Here is a 21096-nt window from a genome sequence, read left to right as displayed (position 1 = left end):
ATGGAATTTATTCGTTTTGGCTTAGCTTAGTTCGTTTCAAACGCTCAATGGAAACCGGTGTGGTTCTTGCTTATCTGCGCAGTGGAACATAAAAATACGATCAATGGAAACTCAAACCTTTAGCAGTGTCCGGGGTCCGGTGCATGCAACTGTTACAAACATGTTCGAATTTCTCCGGGCGGTTTATCGACTGGTGATCGGCACTGGAAAGTATGTAATTCAAAATCAATTAGACCAGTGTCGACGTTGTGCTCAGGTTCGTCCCATAGTGCAAGTGAAACAAGGAAAAGTACGTGGTATCTGTAAGACCCTACCGGATGGTTCTTCCTGTTACTGTTTCAAGGGAATTCCCTACGCCAAACCACCAATCGGTGAATTGCGCTTCAAGCCTCCGGTTCCACTGGAAGAATTTGAGGTTCCAATAATTGACTGTTGTGTGGATGGAAGTTTGTGCATTCAACCAAACACGTTTCTCACCTTCCTCGTGGTCGGATCGGAGGAGAAAGCCCTGAATCTTAGCGTGTATTCACCGAAGTTACCTACCAAGGAGAATGATGCCCCACGGCTGCCGGTCATGATATATATCCACGGCGGTGGATATATTAGTAGTTCGGCCAGTAGCTTTATGTTTGACCCTTCGCCTCTGGTTCAAGAGGGGGTTATCGTGGTCATAATGAACTACCGTCTTGGTCCGTTGGGATTTCTGTGCCTCCCCAGCATGGGTATCTTTGGAAATGCAGGCCTCAAGGATCAGGTATGAATCAGGTGCATTCAAAACAAAACAACAAACCCAAAAGATGAATACATTGAGATATTATGACTCGAAAAGCGGTTGACATTTGAAAAGCATCAGAACAAACCATTTAGTCAAGATTTTCGCTTAGCTAATGCTAATGAATTTAAAAATAGTCACAGATTTGACCTCTAAGTTGACGGTAAAAAATACGATAAAGCTATTAGTATTTTTATTTATCACTTACGAATGCTTCTTCTTGGTGCAGCACTGGGAAATACCACCATATTCTCGATTTGAGCAAATATCGATGATAAGATTAGATTAGAAGTGAGCTTTCGGTTATGCTTGTCAAATTTTTTTCTCTCATAATTCAGTTGACCAATATGTTCATAAACGACAAGAAGTTATAAAATAGTCTTGATTATTCAGCAGATGTCACTAGGTACAATAAAAAAACTAGTAAAAAAAGAAATTATAGATTATACAACCGTGATAAACTATTTTGTCGTACTGATATTCAACAGTAGCTATTTATGTTTTCACCGATTTATTAGATTATGTGAATCCTCATCCAAAGGTGCTGCACTACAACATTATTAGATGTTCCAACAGAATAGTGTCATCCTCAAATATAACTATATAGATCATTGCGTGTAGCGGCCTAACCTAACTTTTTTACAGTTCCGGGAAGTTTGTTTACAAAGTGTTCGAATTTGGTGCGATAAATCGAATTATTTTTGTACTTACGAAGATTGTGACCTATTCCATTAGAAAGCGCATGAGAAACTAATAATATTAAAAACAAATCCCGATAGCACCAAAACATAAACCTCTTTTGGCTCTGTCGAAGAAAAATCTTGATCCGCAAAATTTACATTCCGGAACTGTCAAACGACGTTATCGAGCAATGATCTATTGCAAAACCGGTTTTGTGGAATGTATTCTCCTTGTTTACATTTCGTTCGTTCATTACCTCATAGATCATTGCACGGTGACGTCACAAAATAAGAAGAAGAAAGAGATTTGACAGTTATCGCGTGTTTGTTTACATAGAAAAATTTTTGGTTCGTTGAAAATGGTTGTTAAAAATTGCGTTTCCAAGAATAAACCAAAAGATCACAGTAACAAATTCGCATAGGCGGAGAGTTTTCCCATCTTTTTCGTACTCGTATCATTCATCGATCACATAACAAGTGAATAGAACACCTTGTAAACAAACCCGTGGGAAGTGTCAAAAAGTGGGGTTATTTTTCGTGTGCAATGATCTATTCGCGTCGAATTCGTCTTATACAGAAAAGGATTTTTTATCGATTACGAGCAGTTTTGTAGATTTGATAAATTCATTGGGTTACGTATTTTTAGTACAAATGGCGTCGAGTGGTTGTTCAGGAACGTTTTTGTTTTTTTGACGTAATGTGATATTTTATCTGGTCAAAACACATATCTTTCATCGACATGGTGTTTTGTTCAATTTTGTTCAAACATTTGGTCTGGTATACATCTTGACTGACAGCACAGAACAGATATGCAACTTCGAACAAATCTCTGCTACATTTTTTGATATTCTATCCTACATTGATTTTACAATGCATCGTTCAAACAGTTCGAGTGATTAAGGTCCAAGATTTTGGGAGTCACAAAACCTTAATTAACATTAAATATTTTAAGATAAAAAAGGCCCCACGAAAATATCTGCTCCGGGCCCCCACCACCTAAACCCGGCCCAGTATATACTATACATAAAAGTCCAGGGGATTAAGGTCCAGGGAGTTGGGAGGTCACAAAACCTTATCAAGAAAGTCAGTCGAATTCTCCCGGCACCACGCTTGGGTAATGTTCACCGTGTGGACCGGTGAAGGACGTAAAGAGCCTTCCCATAAAGGTCCCGAAGTGCCGGGCCGCAACCTTCTCCGTAACATAGGCCTTACGGCACGCGGCGTTGATTTTCACGTTATTTCTCGATAAACACCAATGGGGGCTTCCCACACCTGGATACGGCTCCAAACCATCACCGACGCACGCGGCCCTCTGGAACCACGAGATGTTTATATGGGACGGGAATGCACCTATACAACGATGAAAGGTTGTATTCGAACTTATTGATTCTAGGACTGCCGAGAATTACAATCTTCATTGATCCACACATATTACGTCATCCGATTGTTTGTTTGCTTACTTGGGAAAAGGTACTCGAGCCATTTTACTTTGAAGCGTTCCCACTACATTAACACGGCACACGTAGTCCGTGCCTCAGGATCTCGATGTTAGAGTTTGAAGTTCGCCCCCTAATCCGGAATAAACAGAACTATTATCAAAATCATTGAATCACGATGTCGGATTCCTTCTTATGACCCGGTTCCTGCCGATGAAGACAAACCATCGTTCATTCCTACTCTTCATTCGTTTTCAAAATAGATTCCGGTCCCTTCGAACAGCCTCGCTTCCAAACCCCGCCGATGATTTTTCGTTTCACTAGTTCAAGATCCACACTCCAAAGCTGTCGTTAGGTACTCGGAACTCCAGTGAAGATTTTTCGAGGTGATTTCTTAGCAAGCTTGTTCGGTGATGGTCGCATTCCAAATTATATTGATCTAGTTTGGCTCGATGAACAATCCGATGGTCGCATTTGCCTGCTGGTCACCAGCCTCGAGCCTCCGCTTGATTCCCCGCTTGCTTTTTCATGGCCACGTGTTCAGTCGGTCGAATTCCAAAATCAACATAGCGCCAAATCATGTTCAGTCTCAGGTGTTCCAGTCGGCCCATCTTTGCGATTCTTGAGGAATTTTGCGATTTTGAAACGTATCTTCAGGGTTCAAAGCAAAATTTTGGGCCCATAACCTATTAAACTTCCTTGCTTGAAGGTTGAACGAATAATGATGGTGTGTTGTTTAACATGCTAGTAACAATTTCTTGTAAATTATCAAAAGCCATTATTTTAATATATACAGGGGGTAAACAAAATGATTGAGACAGGCAAAATTTTGTAAATTTTTAAATTGTCAGAGCTTGAAAATGAATGAATTTTGGTGATGAATAAATTTTGATGAAACCGATTTTATTTTACTGGAAAACTATTCTAGTTTCCAAAAAATACAAGGGAATTTGACGGGACCAACGGACACCGGAAATGTTCCGGATTTTTGAAGTGTGTGTCAAAATATGCAAGAAACTTTACCGAAGTTATGTATAACCGAAAAATTGAGCGTTTTAGAAATATTAAAAATGTATATTATATTACTGGTAAACAAAGGTTTGGCTTTAGAGCTTAAACTGAAGAAAAGGAAGATTATAACTTTTTACCCATTCCTGTGAATTTTGGTGCCTCTAGAACGGATAACTTTTTCAGAGACTTAAATGAGTTTTCTCATAAACCTAACGTTGAAGAGACGAACCCGGCGAGTAATTACTACACTTGGGGCTTCAAATTTTGCAGGAATGATTAAAATGCTCTAATCCTTCTAGGGCAACTATAGCTTTAGGGCCGGCGTGACGAATTTTTGCAGTAAACGACATGTTATAAGAAATCTTCACCAGTTAGTTATATATGCGATGAATGTTTTGTGGTTCATTTGTTTCGTAACATATATGGGAATTGTAAGTTAAATCATTCAAACAATTGGGTCCCTTTTCGATCACTGCACGCAAAAGTTCAAGTCTTGTACAATCAATGTACTTCCCGATTTGCACAAATTTTGCACCAAAATCGCACAATAAATGTGTGAAAAAGATAACGCAACAGTTGTACTGCGAATACATTGACATATGTCGGATTCGTTTTCGTGGTGTAGCTACACTTTTCCGAACTACACTTTTCAGCTTCAAATAAAACATTTCCAGTGTAGTTGCATTAGTATGCGTGAGCTGTCAATTTTTTTTGTTTTGGTCATTATCGCCATCGTCATTTTGTCTCGTTTCCATTTCATATGTCCATCTCGCAAATGTGCTGAAGAAAAATTTACCAAACCAGTTTTGACTCATACGTTTGAATGTGTTGGTAACTTCCTACAGTACACTCTGCTTTTTTCGGGTGTAGTCCGGGACAGAAAAAGGGTAGTCAGAGACAGAAATAATGTAGTCCGGAAAGTGAAATAAAACATTTACGGTGTCAAAAGTGTAGTCCGAGTGTAGCTACACCGCGAAAACGAAAACGACATAAGTGTAGTAGTTTGGAGCTGCCAAATACATTCACAAAACGCTTGAGCATCAATTGCGTTATGCCAAACACGCAATCATTGTACTGGTTTCAAACTACATCAACGATTGCGCAAAAAATTCACAATTTTGTACTGGTTTCGCAAGATCTTACTTTTGCGTGTGTTGAAAGGCGCTTTGATAGATATCATCACCTCCATGATCTTAGCTTTGAGCGACCTAAGTGAGGTGTGAGGCGTTCTATTGTTATCCCGTTCAACGACGCCACACACAAAATATTCCAAAAGATTGCCAAAGGCCAAGTGTTATCATCCCAAAACTTCGGAACATTTTCAGCGAGCCAGTTATGTATTTTCTTGGCATTATGAGCAGGTGCTCTGCATTCTTGGAAAATGAAATTACGAGCAGCAGCAACCTTCTTCCTCTAAGGAATAACAACATCTCGCAGAACCTTCGAGGATACACCGGCTGTTACCTTCACTGCCGGTACCCGCATAACTATCCCACACTGATTTTGGTCATTTTTGAGTTATCATCGGGAATCAACCTAATTGCTATCATTTTTTCTGAAAAAAAAAAAAAATTGATACTTTTTTATGGAAAAAATACCAAGTTGTTTTTGTCCCATATTGAAAGTACCCGCATTACAGTCCCACTGCATAGTGGTGCAAACTGCAAACATATAATTTTGCTCCAGATTAGTGTATATCGGATTATTTTTGGCATATACAAGTATGTCATTCAATTAACTAGACTAATGTTGTTTTTCTGTAGTACAATCTACGTTGCCAATGATACTGCCTGTTGCTGGTTGAATTTATATGTAATGAGACGAAACATGCAAGTACTTTTGAAATGTACCCGCATATTTTGTCCCATTTTGTCTTTTTTTTTCAAGTTATATAACGTAAAACCAATTTCATCCATGGTTTTTTGTTCTCAACGATAAACTTGTGGTGCCTTGAAACTGTTATAGTCATTGGTTCTGGATGTAATTGCTGGAAATCCGAAAATTCACGGATAATATTAAATCGCCGTTTTCTCAACATGTTGTTTTCTCATTATGGGACAGTTATCCGGGTACCGGCAGATTCAGTCCTTGATCAAAAAAAAAATTTGCATTACAGTCCCGCTGAAGACTACGCCTAGAACCATCACATGGGTCGGATGTCATTCTTTCAATTCATCTTTACTGCCTATGATCACATAACTGGAACATTCGACATTTTATGGGTTTCGTGTTTTTAATAATCGCATATTCGCCACACTACCTAACTTTTTCAACTTTTTTGTCAAAAAAGCTGCCATTTGAGTCGACTTTAGCATCCACTGGAACTTGAAAATTATTCTGGTCCGGTAACCAACCACCAGCGATCCGTTTTTGATGTTCAGCTCATGCTCGTTGAATCCAAGAAAAATTTAAAAGTAGCCCAAATGTGACGGTATAAAAAATCATCGTTGCAAAATTTTTAACAAAGTTTATTTCAAAAGTGATGTTCAATGTAAACATGTATAACATCCCATTTTTGCGCCCGATTTTTAAAGTTTCCATACGATTTTATATGGGAAAATCCACTTATTTAAAACTTATTTCCTGGAGATGTCCAGTTGACTTCTAAAAATACATCGATACATGATATTTGTAGGAAATTTTCCTGGGAAAAATTCTTCGATTGCTACGATTCTTGTGGAAAAAGTTATTCACCCCAAACTGAATGAATGTCTGACGAACGGCTCACCATTGAAAAAAAAATTAGTAGAGTATAACGGAAACCGATAACTATTTCTTTGATTTCACCATTGAATTTTCCCAGCAACGCTGCTGCAGCATGCTGCTATTTGAAATTTGTCACGCACCCTGTAATAAAAATGAATTATTCCGGAAAACAATTTCACAAAACAATCTTTCTCGATAAGTTTAATTTAAATAAATATTTTCAGGTGCTAGCCTTCAAGTGGGTACAGGAAAACATCCACAACTTTGGCGGAGATCCCAAAAACGTAACAATTTTCGGAGAAAGTGCCGGCAGCTGGTCCACTTACTTACACTATCTTTCGGAAAATTCCAGGTTAGCAAATTTTGTTCTGAGCTGAGCCGAAGAACTACCAAAACAAAACTGGTTTCTTTGCAGAAAATACTTCAACCGAGCAATATGCCAAAGTGGTGTTGTTTGTACGGAATCATTCTTCCAAGTTGACCCAGCGAACAAAGCGCGCAAATTAGCGAAAGCTCTTGGCTATCGCGGCAATTCCGATGTAGGTGTCTACGGTGAGTGCTCATAAGCGAGAGCTCTTAAGTGGAGAACAAACTTCGATCGACGAGTTCTCGTTGGCAAACAGTGGCCGATATTATTCTCAAATCATTATTTTAGAAACACTCATGAATGCACCTGCAAAACTGATTGTAAAACACCAGCAAGATGTAGCCATCGAAGAGGAGAAAAAACTCGCTATGAATTATCTCTTTCGACCGGTAATCGAACCATCCGAAACAGAGGACAGCATAATCACCCGGAGTCCGGAACGGATTCTGAAGGACTTCGACACCATTCGAATTCCATTGATAACAGGCTGCAACAGCAGCGAGGGCACCCTGGCGATGTATCACATGCAGCGAAAGCATCAGAAGACAGCGTTCGATAAGGAACCTCAGCGACTGGTTCCCTGCTTCCTGAAGGAGAACCCCGAACTCAATTGTTTGGAAGTTGGTCGAGAAATTAAAAAATTCTACTTCCAGGATGACAGCTTTTCTAACCGAACCAAACAGCAAATGTGTGATCTAATGTCTGATATTACGTTTATCACGACAACGATGATCAGTGCCGAATGGTTGGCGAAACATCAACCCAGCGTACGACACTATCACTATCAATTCACGTTTCACGGTCGATTCAGTTTGTTCAAGGGCTTTTCGAAAACCAGTGATCTGAAAGGAGCCAGTCACGGCGATGACGCGTTTTATTTGTTTGAGTAAGCATGATTTTTCGTGAAACACTTTTATCTGTTATGTTTTACCTTTGTTATACTATTACCTTTTTACCTTTGTTATACTATTACCTTTGTTAAACTATTACCTTTGCTATACTAAACAAAGGTTATAAAATCGGTCCAAAAACGCAAAATAGATCCAAGATCCGGAGGGCTGAATCGTATATACCATTCGACTCAGCTCGACGAACTGAGCAATGTCTGTTCGTGTGTATGTGTGTGTGTGTATGTGTGTGTGTATGTGTGTGTGTGTATGTATGTTGTCTGTATGTATGTGCCGCAAAAAACTAACGCACCTTTCTTACAGAACGGAATATCCGATTTTGATGATCTTATACGCAAACGAAAGCTACTGTTCTCCCCCAGAATGCTACCGAGTGGATTTTCGATTAGTGGCTTAGATTTTGAATTATTGATCAAAGAGTATTTTTTATATTAGACATTCAACTTTTAAGGCAAAATGAATGGCACGGAGGGCCAGAGCTGACACGATGGCTCTCCGGCGAGACAGGGGGTTGGAGAAGGCCCAACAAGCCGCCCCGAAAAACACCAAATGTTGCAAATATCGAAGAAGTTAATACGGATCGGAACAATCGGCACAGACCTAGGCGACGAAATAAGGACTACGATTGGAAATTCGGTACATGGAACTGCAGATCGTTAGGCTTTCACGGCTGCGACAGGATCATATATGATGAACTAAATCCACGCAACTTCGAAATCGTAGCACTGCAGGAACTTTGCTGGTCGGGACAGAAGGTATGGAAAGCGGACATCGAGAGGCTACCTTTTATCAGAGCGGAGGCACTACCAACGAGCTTGGGACGGGCTTTATAGTGCTGGGTAGGATGCGCCAACGCGTGATCGGGTGGCAGCCGATCAGTGCGAGGATGTGTAAGTTGAGAATTAAGGGCCGGTTCTTCAACTACAGCATCATCAACGTGCACTGCCCACACGAAGGAAGAGCCGACGATGAGAAAGAAGCGTTCTATGCGCAGCTGGAGCATGTGTATGATAGCTGTCCGCAACAGGACGTTAAGATCGTCATCGGTGATATGAACGCTCAGATAGGACGGGAGGCAATGTACAGACCGGTGATAGGGCCGAATAGCCTGCACGGCGCATCAAATGATAACGGCCAACGATGTGTGAACTTTGCAGCCTCCCGCGGTATGGTAGTCAGAAGTACCTTCTTCCCCCGCAAAGACATCCACAAAGCCACCTGGTGATCACCTGACTTACAAGTGGAGAACCAAATCGACCACGTCCTAATCGATGGTAAATTCTTCTCTGACGTCATCAACGTTCGCACCTACCGCAGTGCGAATATTGATTCGGACCATTACCTTGTTGCAGTATGCATGCGCTCAAAACTTTCGACGGTGCGAAACACGCGTCAAAGTCGCCCACCGCGACCAAACATCGGGCAACTACGGGACGCCGAGGTTGCGCGGGAGTACGCGCAGCAGCTGGAAGCAGCATTACCAACGGAAGAGCAGCTTGGCGCAGCTACTCTTGAAGATGGCTGGAGGGACATTCGATCAGCCATAGGTAGTACTGCTGTAGCGGCGCTTGGTACTATGGCTCCGAACAGGAGAAACGACTGGTTTGACGACGAGTGCAAACAGTTAGTGGAAAAGAAGAATGCAGCACGAGCGAGAATGCTGCAACACCAAACGAGGGCGAACGTGGAGCGCTACCGACGCGCACGGAACAGGCAAAACTCGGTCTTTCGGAAGAAGAAGCGCCAGGAGGAAGATCGGGATCGCGAGGCGATGGAGGTACTGTACCGTGCGAATGACACACGAAAGTTCTACGAGAAGCTGAACTGTTCCCGCAAAGGCTATGTGCCACAAGCCGACATGTGCAGGGACCTGGGCGGCAACCTTCTCACGAACAAGTGTGAGGTGATTGACAGGTGGAAGCAGTACTACGATGAGCACCTTAATGGCGATGTAGCAGAGGACGACGACGGAGTGGTAGTAGATCTCGGTGTACGCGCAGATGACGACAGAATCCCAGCCCCTGACCTCCAGGAGGTTCGAGAGGAGATCGGCCGGCTGAAAAACAATAAAGCCGCTGGAGCTGACCAACTCCCCAGCGAGCTGTTAAAACACGGTGGTGAATCACTGGCTAAGGCGCTACACTGGGTTATTGCCAAGATTTGGGAGGAGGAGGTAGTACCGGAGGAGTGGATGGAGGGTACAGTGTGCCCCATCTACAAAAAAGGCGACAAGCTGGATTGCTGCAATTACCGCGCAATCACGTTGCTGAACGCCGCCTACAAGGTACTCTCCCAAATACTTTGCCGTCGACTATCACCGTTTGCAAGGGAATTCGTGGGAAAATACCAAGCGGGATTTATGGGTGCCCGCGCCACCGCGGACCAAATATTCGCGGTACGGCAGGTCCTACAGAAGTGCCGTGAGTATAACGTGCCCACACATCACTTGTTCATCGACTTTAAATCGGCATACGACACAATCGTTCGAGACCAGCTATGGCAGATTATGCACGATTACGGCTTTCCGGATAAACTGACACGGTTGGTCAAGTCGACGATGAATCGGGTGATGTGCGTAGTTCGAGTTTCGGGGACACTCTCTTTGGAAGGTATGATACGTAGGGCTGGTATCGACATGAGTGGCACGATTTTTAGAAGGTCTGTTCAGCTCTTTGGCTTCGCCGATGACATTGATATTGTAGCACGAACCCTAGAAAAGATGACGGAGACGTACATCAAACTGAAGGCTGTAGCCGGACGAATTGGACTGGCCATAAACGCATCGAAGACCAAGTACATGAGAGGAAGAGGTTCCAGGGAAGACAGTGTCAACCTCCCGCCACGAATTCATATTAGCGGTGATGAAATCGAGGTGGTAGACGAGTTCGTGTACCTGGGCTCACTGGTGACTGCTGACAACGACACCAGCAGAGAAATTCGTCGACGCCTTATGGCAGGAAATCGTGCCTACTTTGGACTTCGGAGGACACTCCGCTCGAATAAAATCCGCCGCCGCACGAAGTTAACCATCTACAAAACACTGATAATCCTCTACGGCCACGAAACCTGGACTATGCTCGTGGAGGACCAACGCGCCCTTGGGGTTTTCGAACGAAAGGTGTTGCGTACCATCTGTGGTGGAGTGCAGATGGAAGATGGATCATGGCGGAGGCGGATGAACCACGAGTTGCATCAGCTGCTGGAAGAACCACTCATCGTTCAAACGGTGAAAATCGGGAGACTACGGTAGGCTGGGCATGTCGTTAGGATGTCGGACGACAACCCGGTGAAAATGGTTCTTGATAACAACCCGACTGGAACAAGGCGACGGGGCGCGCAGCGAGCAAGGTGGCTCGATCAATGGAAGACGACCTGCGGGGCCTCCGCAGACGACATGGCTGGCGAGCTGCAGCCATGGACCGAGTTGAATGGACACGACTTCTTCGAACAGCAAGGGACACTTCGGCCTGGAGCTGACTGGTAAGGTAAGTAAGGAGGGCCATGTGTTGTATAAAAATCGACTCAGATCGACGAACTGAACAGTTTCTGTATGTATGTGAATGTGTGCCTGTATGTATAGATGTGTAAATATGTTGTTTATATGTGTAGTATACAAGGATGGAAAAACTCGTATCGCATAACAATCATTCGGGTAACATTTCTGAACGTGCTATTTATAAGCTTTCAATCCTAGCAAACCATCGCTATTAAAAGTTACACATTCTCAAGCTTGCAAGCGACAACTTAGAGCAAAGAAATATATGGTAGCTTTCTTTGATGATTTTGTTTCAGTATTGCCTGCTTTAGGCGGAGCGAGCAACATATAGCGAGTGTTTCACGAAAGAATCGTAAACGATTGCACTCAAGCGATCGCAATGATTCTTTCAAATGTTGGTTGCTTGTAGGCGTAATTCGGCTACTCCACGTCGTGCTTTCACCGTGATATACCACGATGATTCTTGGTGATTTCAAGTATCAGATGCTAATGCACCATGCTACAATTTCCGTAAGCATTGATGATACCTATTTGCTCCGGCAAGCAAACAATTGAACGCAATCTAACGTTCATTTGGATTCATAATTTTGTATCACTGGCGATAATATCTCAAAGCTTCTCGCGATAATTTTGAATGCAAGTGAACTTGGATACAATAAACACTATCGTGCTTGAATCATTCAGTCTCCTTCTATGGTATTCGGAACTCTTAGAAGCGAAAAACAATCAGCAGCGTTTGTATGGAAAACTTGTACGCGAGTGGAAATAGTTGGACGATAACTGATAAATCAAAGAACATATTTGCATGAAATATTGCTAGTGAGTGAACTTTTCCATGCTTGGTAGTATATCAAAATCGAACAAAAAAAAATAAAAATAAAACCCTTTTTACAGTACGCATATTCCGATTTTGATGTTCGCATGCTCAAATGAAAGCCCCGGAGCTCTTTGAAAATCATTCTGAGTGCGATTTTTATTGGTTGCTTGAACTGTAGAGTTTTGACCAAAGTATATTTTAGACATGGGATATTTTACTTTCTGGATAATTTATCCCTCTCTCCATGCTTTTCTCCGTCTCTATCCCTCTTTTCTCGTATCGCTATTTATTTCTCAAAGGAAAGCAACAATCATCGACAACTTTGCATAATTTTTACACTTTTCGTAGGGCGTCTTAACTGGTGTAAATAAATTAATTTTAGAGCAAATTGCAATGCTTACTTAGCTACTTTTCTTCTTTTTGAAGCAAAACCTGATCCCCCATATGAAATCAGCATCTTTGTTATCTATTACTATTTACTGTTTACTGTTTCTGTTTATTCAAAAAAAATATGTTGCTTCTATCCAGCATTTAAAAATTGGTTCTCGATTGAAAAAATAACACTCATATACTCCAGTGATAACATCCATAATATTTGCGGAAACCACGTCAAGCTATAGTTCAACGATCGTCTTTGGTTCACCTTCTGAAAATTATCTTTTGAATTCATTTTATTCATAATTGAAATTGGATTTACGTTGCTATACGATTTGTGATTTACTGGCCTACTGCCTATAATCGCATACCAGTCCCACGTGCATTCTTGTCGTTCTTATAGAGAAGTTATGGTAAATGTCTATCTCATTATATCATGTCGAAAATATGGGAATAAACCACGCTCAACAGTTGAAATAACTTAAGCACGAAAAATACCTTTACGTGCTGTTTTCTCAACTTGATGAAAATGAAGATGGGACTGATATGCGATTATAGGCAGCCTAATAAGTAGGGGTGTGCGAAACTGGCTTTTCTGGTGTCGAAACGAAACGAAACGAAATTAACCCTTAATTTCGATTTCGCCAAATTAGTCGAAACGAAATCAAGGTGGATTTCGAGTTCTCGAGACGAAACGAAATTGGTCTCTAAATTTCGCGAAATTTCGCGAAATTTCGAAAAATAAAATAAATGTTTCTGAAACATAGCATTACAATGATTTGTAACGTTGGAGCGTACGCTAACGAAGTACCCTTCAACAGCTGATCGCAAGGTGCTTACCTGGTCGACGAAGAGTAACGTAGGTATTCAGTTATCGATAAACCGACAATGACGAGAAAATCAAAAATGTTAAAAACTAAAATCTTGATGCATTCATTTATACAAATTATATTGCAGGTAATAGTAGCGCGATAGATACAAATGATATAAAGGTCAAACTCGAAATGTCTTTGTAAATAATAATTTAATGAACTTCTGAACTGATTCTTTTGGTTTGAATGCAACTATGTTTAAAATAGTAATCCTTCTTTCATAGCACTTTCATCATTCAAAATCCAAGTTTTGTCCTAGAGCTCGAACTGGAAAAAATGAGAGATGGTAGGTAGGTTTTCAACCATTCCTGTGAGTTTTGGTGTCCCTAGCAAAGATAACTTTTCCAAAGAGTTGTTCCCTATGCAAACGTAAAAGCGACGAATCCGATAAGCAATTCCTCGGCGGCCTTCTGATGCATTTCTGCATTCTCTAAAAGCAGCAAAATTCACAGGAATGGTTAAAAAGCTGTAAAACCTTTGGAGGGCAACTTTTTTTTCGCTTTTGTCGACCAGTGTTATTGAATTTTTTTTAACACCGTTTAGTCAGACTAGACTAAGTGACATTTTTATCAAATCGAGGAAAATAAAATTTAAGTTAACTATTCTGTAAACTTTGAAGTTTTCAATATTTTTGCACATTTTTTAATATAACTTAAAATTACTTTTTAACTGAGCAGTTCCACAAAAAATGTCTCAGTTTCAATATTTTTTGTCATTTTAGATTTGGCCTAAACTTTGCATAAACGTTTCTATAGGCTGAGAAGCTAGTTAAAATGCTATTTTGGGAGGGTTATTGTGATTATAAATATTTTCAGAGCCAAAAGTTTTTTGATCAGTGTGACGTCTCTGGAAAAGTTTTAGACAGTAATTTTATCTTTCCGATAAAAAAAAACTCTGAAAAATTAATTTTTTTAATGTAAAAGAAACATTAAAATTAACATAAAAAAGCTTATTTTTCAAAAATCTTTTTTTGTGTAAAAATTACAAAAAAAAATACCGAAGCGATGAAGAAATCAAAGAAAAATTAAATTTAAAAAAAATTTACAACATGTTTATTTTTGGAAGGACAATATTATTATCTATAACTTTGCCAAAGGCACTATGCCAATCAAACCAACTGTTTCGATTATAAAAATATTTTAATTACCCACAGAGTGTCCAATTGGAGATTAAAATTATTTTTTCAGCTAAATCGGTTTGTTTGACTGGCATAACTAGTGTCTCTGGTAAGGTTGTAGAAAATAATTTTGTCCTAAAAAAATATGCCCTGTGAGTTTCTGCGACACCCAAAATAATAAAATGCATTCGGGACCATTCCTAAACTACGTGGTCATATTTTGATCCCTTTCATACCCCCCTTCTCCTCCGTGGTCTTTCGTGGTCTTTTGTTTTGTGATCTTATTCTGCAAATATATGTACAATAAAGTATGAAAAATTTATGAAAAAAATGAAGGTGCAAGAAAACTGGTTATTAGATATTGCGCAAATTGTAAATAGAATTTTCAGTAATATCATTTTCTCAAAACCAAAATAACAAACAGATAATGGTTGTTTAATTATTGATAATATTTCATTGTCTTTAACAAATACAATAATTTCCTTACCTGAAAGTAATTTAAAATACGCTTTTCTGTTGAGTATATTCAAAAGGATTTTTAATTTGTTGTTGAGTATCAAAATAAATAAAATTTGTTTAAGCAGATTGATCATCTACGATAAATTTTTCGCTTATAGTTATGGTAAATTGTATACTCATCTAGAAATCATCTAGAAAAATATTTAGTTGATAATAAGTGAAACCTTTTAATTTAATTTTAATTTAATTTATTTCCGATATATTTTTTACACTTGAATCGCTAGAACAAGTTTGCACTTCCAGTGAGCATCTGCTCTTTTAAGGAAGTGTGATACGATGTTGTTAACTATAAGTTGAAGCTGGTGATGATACTTGTCGACAATTGTGGGGTGGTGCTGGTGGTTCGCGCGTTGATGGCGTTGCTCTGGTTACGGCGTACGGCAGAGGCATTGGTGAGTAGTGTTTTGTGGTATTCGGGTGTAATCCAGAATTGGGCTAGATACTGTGGTATTTTCGTTTTCATGATAGCTCGCAAACGACGCTTGAAGATATATGTTGTGGGGGCATTTTTACATGATGGGGGGAGGTCGTTAAACAGTTTGCTACCAATGTACGACATTTTTTGCGACCGTATTCCGTGTTGAATCGTGGCAAATACAGGTGACCAGTTTGTCTGCTTGAGCGGTTTTCGTGCATTTTTCTTGTGACAAGGACGGTTGAAGTGATGTTATTTCGCAAGTGGATCAACATTTGATACTCCTGGGGTACACGGATTGGTAGGGTTGAGTCCCTGGGATCTTCGTATAGTAGATGAGTGGGATACAGATGAGGTTTCCGGAACACGGCTTTCAAGCTTCTGTTTTGTATCACCTGTAGCTCTCTCAAAGAAGATTTGCAAGCCAGTCCCCACGTTGCAACTAGGTACTGGAGCCGAGAATGGATTAGTGAGAAGTATAGTGTTTTCATAGTCGCCAAAGGCAAAAATGATGAAACCTTCCTTAATATACCACAGAGTGATGTTAGCTTCCGCTTGAGAGACTCAAGATGGGCCTTCCAGTTCATTCTATTGTCTAGCGTTAGGCCGAGAAATGGGTATTCAAATACTTCTTCGATGACACGATTGGCGATTTCAATTGGCTCGCGAGCCGGGAGTTCTCTGCGGAACGAGTGAATGAGCATATACTTGGTTTTCGATAGATTCATTGACATCAAATTAGTTTGAAGCTGGATAGCAGTGCATTCTGTTTCTTGATAGAAGACTGACGTGTCGTCAGCAAAGAGACGTAACTTTCCATGCAGCTCTAACTTGGCCAGGTCATTAATAAACAGCAGAAAAAGAATTGGCCCCAAGTTACTACCTTGGGGCACACCAGTCGACACGGCCCCATAGTGATCAACGGGTAATCATCTTTTAGGCACCTGACGATAGCATTACTTAAACCTGGGACGTAGGGGAGTGATGCGATAAAAAGCCCGAGAAAAAGAAATTGAATCCACTAACGCATCGTGCTTTGTGATGTGGTAAAAGTTTGTAGGTAATCTCTAAACTGCCGCTCATAGCAAGTCCGTCCCATTTGCGTTTTGGTGCTGACGAGAAAACACCAATTGAAAATCGTAACGCTTTAGGTGAAATTTTGCACTCAAATGCTTTTTCAATCAATACCATCAACAGAATTTAGTACTGCAATGACAATCTAACACTTTTGCATCATAAAACTTGCATGAACACCGAAATTTGATTAAAATTTGTTGAAAATCATAAGCTGGGACTCACATGCGATTACTTTTACGGTACGTAGCCAGAATGATAGCAAGTCAGTCCCATAGCCAGCTACGACCGGTGATGAAAAACAAACTACTGCAAATCGATGGCGGTGCTATACCGTGCGTTTGGAATGAATCTATCGCTGGTCAATTCATAAATGACCTTCTTTCGTGCTTTATTAAACAAGTTTTTTGTGAGAAGCATAACACAATATACCTACCAACTGCGCCGCTCAAAATAAAATTAGATTTTGTTTTTACATACTGATAAATTCAAAGTCAGTTTAGGTGTAGGAACTTGTTCTAAATTTTCCTGAGAGCGGACACACGTTCGTGACGGCGGACAGCTTTCACGTAGCAGTGGAAACAAATATGAAAGAATACCTATAGCTTAGGAAAATGTTTGCTCCGTTAAAAAACAGCTAAGTAGCGTACCGAAGTATTTAATATGACTGACAAATTCTTCAAAACGAAATTCACGACAATAATTGAACAATTCTTAAGCACGTCGTTACATAAAATACGGATAAAATACGAAGAGTAGTATTTACTCAAGAATGCTTCAACTAACAATACAGTGACACACCTAAAGCGTTCACTGTCAACAAACAACAGCTGAAAGAAGCTACTGGTGGAAACTTTGTCTTGAAAAAAACATTGTACTATCAGCTAGAGCCACACGATGTAGAACGCGTAAAATTTAATCAAACCTCCAATCGAATATCACTTGGTACATCCAATTCTAAACCTGAAGACCATTAGTTTTGGTAAATATCACATTTTTCATAATCATTATTGGCTGTGGGGTTAAATTGCGAAGATTTTTTCAATGGGACCGACTAGCGATCACTTTTGCTATGGGACAAACCAACTTGCTATTTTTTTCATAGTTCCTCAGAACAAAGTATTCAAAAATATTTGTTTTATCGAAAGTAGATATAAAAAGGAATTGATTCCATAAATAAACTCAAAATTGATAAAAATGCAATTGGGACGGACTTGCCATGAGCGGCAGTAAAGCTCAAACTAACTCTAACGTTTCAATATAGGTACTTTGAAAGAGATCCTATAGACAGCTATGACAACCTATCGTAAAGCTTTGTACGAAAAACGGTACAACTATATGTAAGTTTTTTGAAAAAAACAATGTCAGAGTTTTTGAAGAAAAAAAAATGTACTATTTTTATAAAATGTTTTTAATAAACTTGTAGATCCCCTTAGGAAGGTCAAGTTCAAAGGCCGAAACGTCGGACATAAAATCTAGTAGCGTTTTGATACACCCCTAAGACTGAAAAAGCCGTATTTCCCTTGAAATAAATTACAAAGTTTTTGAATGTCGAACAAAATATAAACATCTTTCTTTCTTCCTTCAGTTCACGAACATCCAGGTCTTATATATTGTTTTTAAGACCAAAACGTTGATTTTTTTACCGGTCGTTGAGTATTGAAATATACTTTCAGGAAAAATAACATAAATCCCGACGCATTGCAAAATAGAACTATTATTCTAAAGAAGTAAATGCCATATAAGGCAAAGCCTGTTTAAAACAAAAAAAAATTTTCTTCGTTCGGATAAATTTGAAATATTTTTCAAAAATTTGATTACAGTTGATTGCTGACAACTCTCAAACTTTCCGTGACACTTATTAATTAGTAGTGTCAAATAAATATATTAATTAAAAAATTGCGAAAGCTTCGACTTGACTTAGTGGCAATAATAAATTATAAGTCAGAAAAAAGACAACGTGGTCTATTCGTTAACCCGCACGCGGAGGGATTTTTCGTGGTCTTTTGATAAGCCACCCCCCGTCTCCCTATATATGACTACGTGTTTGGGAACGGCCCCTTTGAAACAAACCAAAAATTATTTTTCTTTCAACCAATCAACAGTTAGAATGGAATGTTGTAATGCAACAAACAAATAGTTTTCTCTTTACTCAATCAAGTTATTCGAAATCATCCTCGTTCTCTTATTTCTCGTTCTTTCTAACCTTTCTTTTCTTCTACCTTGTATATTCGTCAAGTGCAAAGTCAGAATCACTTCTATGCCATAATCTGAACTTGTTTTTGACATTGTAAAATTGTGTGTCCCCTAAACAAGAGTAACATTTCTCAATTATGTGTTCAACGATAGCGAACCATTTACTTTTTATTCATTCATTGATTAAGTATACTCTTTTGATAACACGTTTAAAATATTTTTGATAAGGTACCTGGCAATTTTGAAACTTATGCTGACTTTGAAGTCAGAGTGTTTTGAAACAATACTAAAAATTCAGGCAATTACAACTTTTTCTGCTTAACACATCGATCACTCTGTCTGCACACTATAAGGCATGATATCTGGTCAGCCTAGTGATAGCAATGAACTATCTGATAAAACACATTTAAATACACTACGGTGTGCGAAGAGGAGTCCTCTAACACAGAGAAATCCGAAAAAACGCTTGAAAATTTTTACAAGTCGAGTAGCATAGAACATTTGGCCTGTAAGATAGAGCTTCAGAGCTTTAGTTTTGACAGAAATTGCTATGCCCTCCTAAACGAAAGACAAAAAGTGACCTCTTTAACCTTGTGGGCTGCAAATATAACCACATTTGATGTACGTAAAAGATGCGTAAAATTTATTCCTACAAACAAATTACTAGATACCTTGTAGCGCATTTGGACGGCTTCATATTCCTCGAATTTGACTTCAGTGATGACATGAATTTTATGCTCTGCGTGAATAAAAAATACCTCCCGCATGATGTTACGGTTTTGTCTTTAAAAACAAAAATTACCGGCTGAGAGTTTATTCTTCTATAACTGACTTAGTATACCAGATATCTGTTGAGATATATTCAGTTTAATTTATAGTCGCAATGAGCACAAACCAAAATAATGTAATAATGTGCACGGGAAATTTGGTCCGAAATTTCGCGAAATTTTGTAATCGTCGAAATTGGAACTTTAATTTCGCGAAATTTTAGGCGGAATTTAGCGAAATTCAACGAAATTTTTCGGCAATTTCGCGAAACCGAAATTTCGCGAAATTTTGGGAAATTTCAAGTTTTGCGAAATTATACGAAATCATTCGAAATCTCGCACAGCCTTACTAATAAGTATACAATTATAATTAGTATAACAAAGGTTTCTGCACCACTAGGTGGATTAATTTAGGTTTTTTTTTTAATTTTAGCTCTCCTCTTCTTCCCACTCTGCCAGACAGCAGTAGAGAATGTCGAGTACGATCTCACCTGATCCGGCTTTGGACAAACTTCGCTAAGCATGATAATCCAACACCGGACCACGAAAGCACCGGCACCGGTAGTGATGCCCCGGTAAGGTGGCCACCCGTTCAAAACATGCCTCTCGATTCGGATGAGTTCGAGTTGGATTGTCTAGACATCGGCAATGACGTTGCCGTTGTACGAGACCCGCAAAAACATCGAACCGAATTCTGGAGAAACATGCTGAAACAACACAGAACCGGTCTTTTATGAGCGTCACGCGAGGTGAGAACTGACTATGGAGCAATAATAATCGTTAAGTTTTCGGTGAATCGTGCCTTAATGATAGGAAATTACCGAACTGAAGAACGCCACTAACTTTTACGCGCAAATGGTGGAGCATCTAATTCGCAGTAAGTTCATTCGAATCGATGAATCCATTTGTGGAGATAGTAAAAAAGATTTTTTCTTTGTGTTGTGTTTTCATTTGTTCAAAGCTGTCTACTGTTTATTGATAAAGCAATCACACAGTTTTGTAAGTTTCTCATGCGATATAATTTACTGCGATACAATCATTTCTGATGAACAATTTTTGTACAAACCTAAGTTAACTAAGTGAAACGCTTTGACCAATTGGATTTGGAGGAATTGTAACTTTTTGATTCAAAACCATTGACAGGGTTAAAAATCGCGGCAGTATTGGCCATAACAGCTGAACTATTTTATGAACAATAATATACCAGAACATGAATACTTTTTGAGTTTATCAAATTTAATATTTCTAAAATTCATGCGGTTTGTGTGTATGAAAAATAAGTCGAAAATTAAATACCCAAAAAACTATATTCGCATGTTTATCGTTGTTGAAATTACTTCCACAGAAAAATAAGGAAAAGTCCCCAAAACCGAATTGTTTGCTTTGCTTCTTTTTGGTTTTTGAATGCACTTTACGCCAAATTCCTAAAGATCAGTTTTTCGAATATCTTATCTGTTTTCCAGAAGCTTTAGCTGTTTTTAAATCTTTTGTAGCATTCGATAGAATTCTAGAGCAAAGTTGGTAAAATTTTTAAATTTGAGATCATTTTCTTATTTTTGGTTTGTATT

At 39.4% G+C, this 21096-nt stretch overlaps 1 protein-coding gene across 1 annotated transcript; it reads left to right on the top strand.

Moving 5' to 3' along the window:
- Positions 1-47: 47 nt before the first annotated feature.
- On the top strand, positions 48-20704 carry LOC129725586 (acetylcholinesterase-like). The gene is made up of 5 exons (XM_055681589.1): positions 48-754; positions 6830-6957; positions 7021-7157; positions 7261-7858; positions 19962-20704. Exons 1-5 carry the CDS (start codon positions 104-106, stop codon positions 20263-20265), a joined length of 1818 nt encoding a protein of 605 aa, XP_055537564.1. The 5' UTR covers positions 48-103; the 3' UTR covers positions 20266-20704.
- The last annotated feature ends 392 nt before the right edge of the window (positions 20705-21096 follow it).

Source organism: Wyeomyia smithii, chromosome 2 (assembly GCF_029784165.1).
Source record: "Wyeomyia smithii strain HCP4-BCI-WySm-NY-G18 chromosome 2, ASM2978416v1, whole genome shotgun sequence".
NCBI classification, from domain to species: Eukaryota; Metazoa; Arthropoda; class Insecta; order Diptera; family Culicidae; genus Wyeomyia; species Wyeomyia smithii.
This window is presented reverse-complemented; position numbering and strand designations above follow the sequence as displayed.

Excerpts from the sequence above, each read along its gene's own strand:
- LOC129725586 (XM_055681589.1), top strand. The coding sequence starts at position 104 with ATGGAAACTCAAACCTTTAGCAGTGTCCGGGGTCCGGTGCATGCAACT. Across the intron at positions 6,958-7,020 it reads TATCTTTCGGAAAATTCCAG|AAAATACTTCAACCGAGCAA; the intron begins GTTAGCAAATTT and ends GTTTCTTTGCAG. Across the intron at positions 7,859-19,961 it reads GACGCGTTTTATTTGTTTGA|CTCTCCTCTTCTTCCCACTC; the intron begins GTAAGCATGATT and ends TTTTAATTTTAG.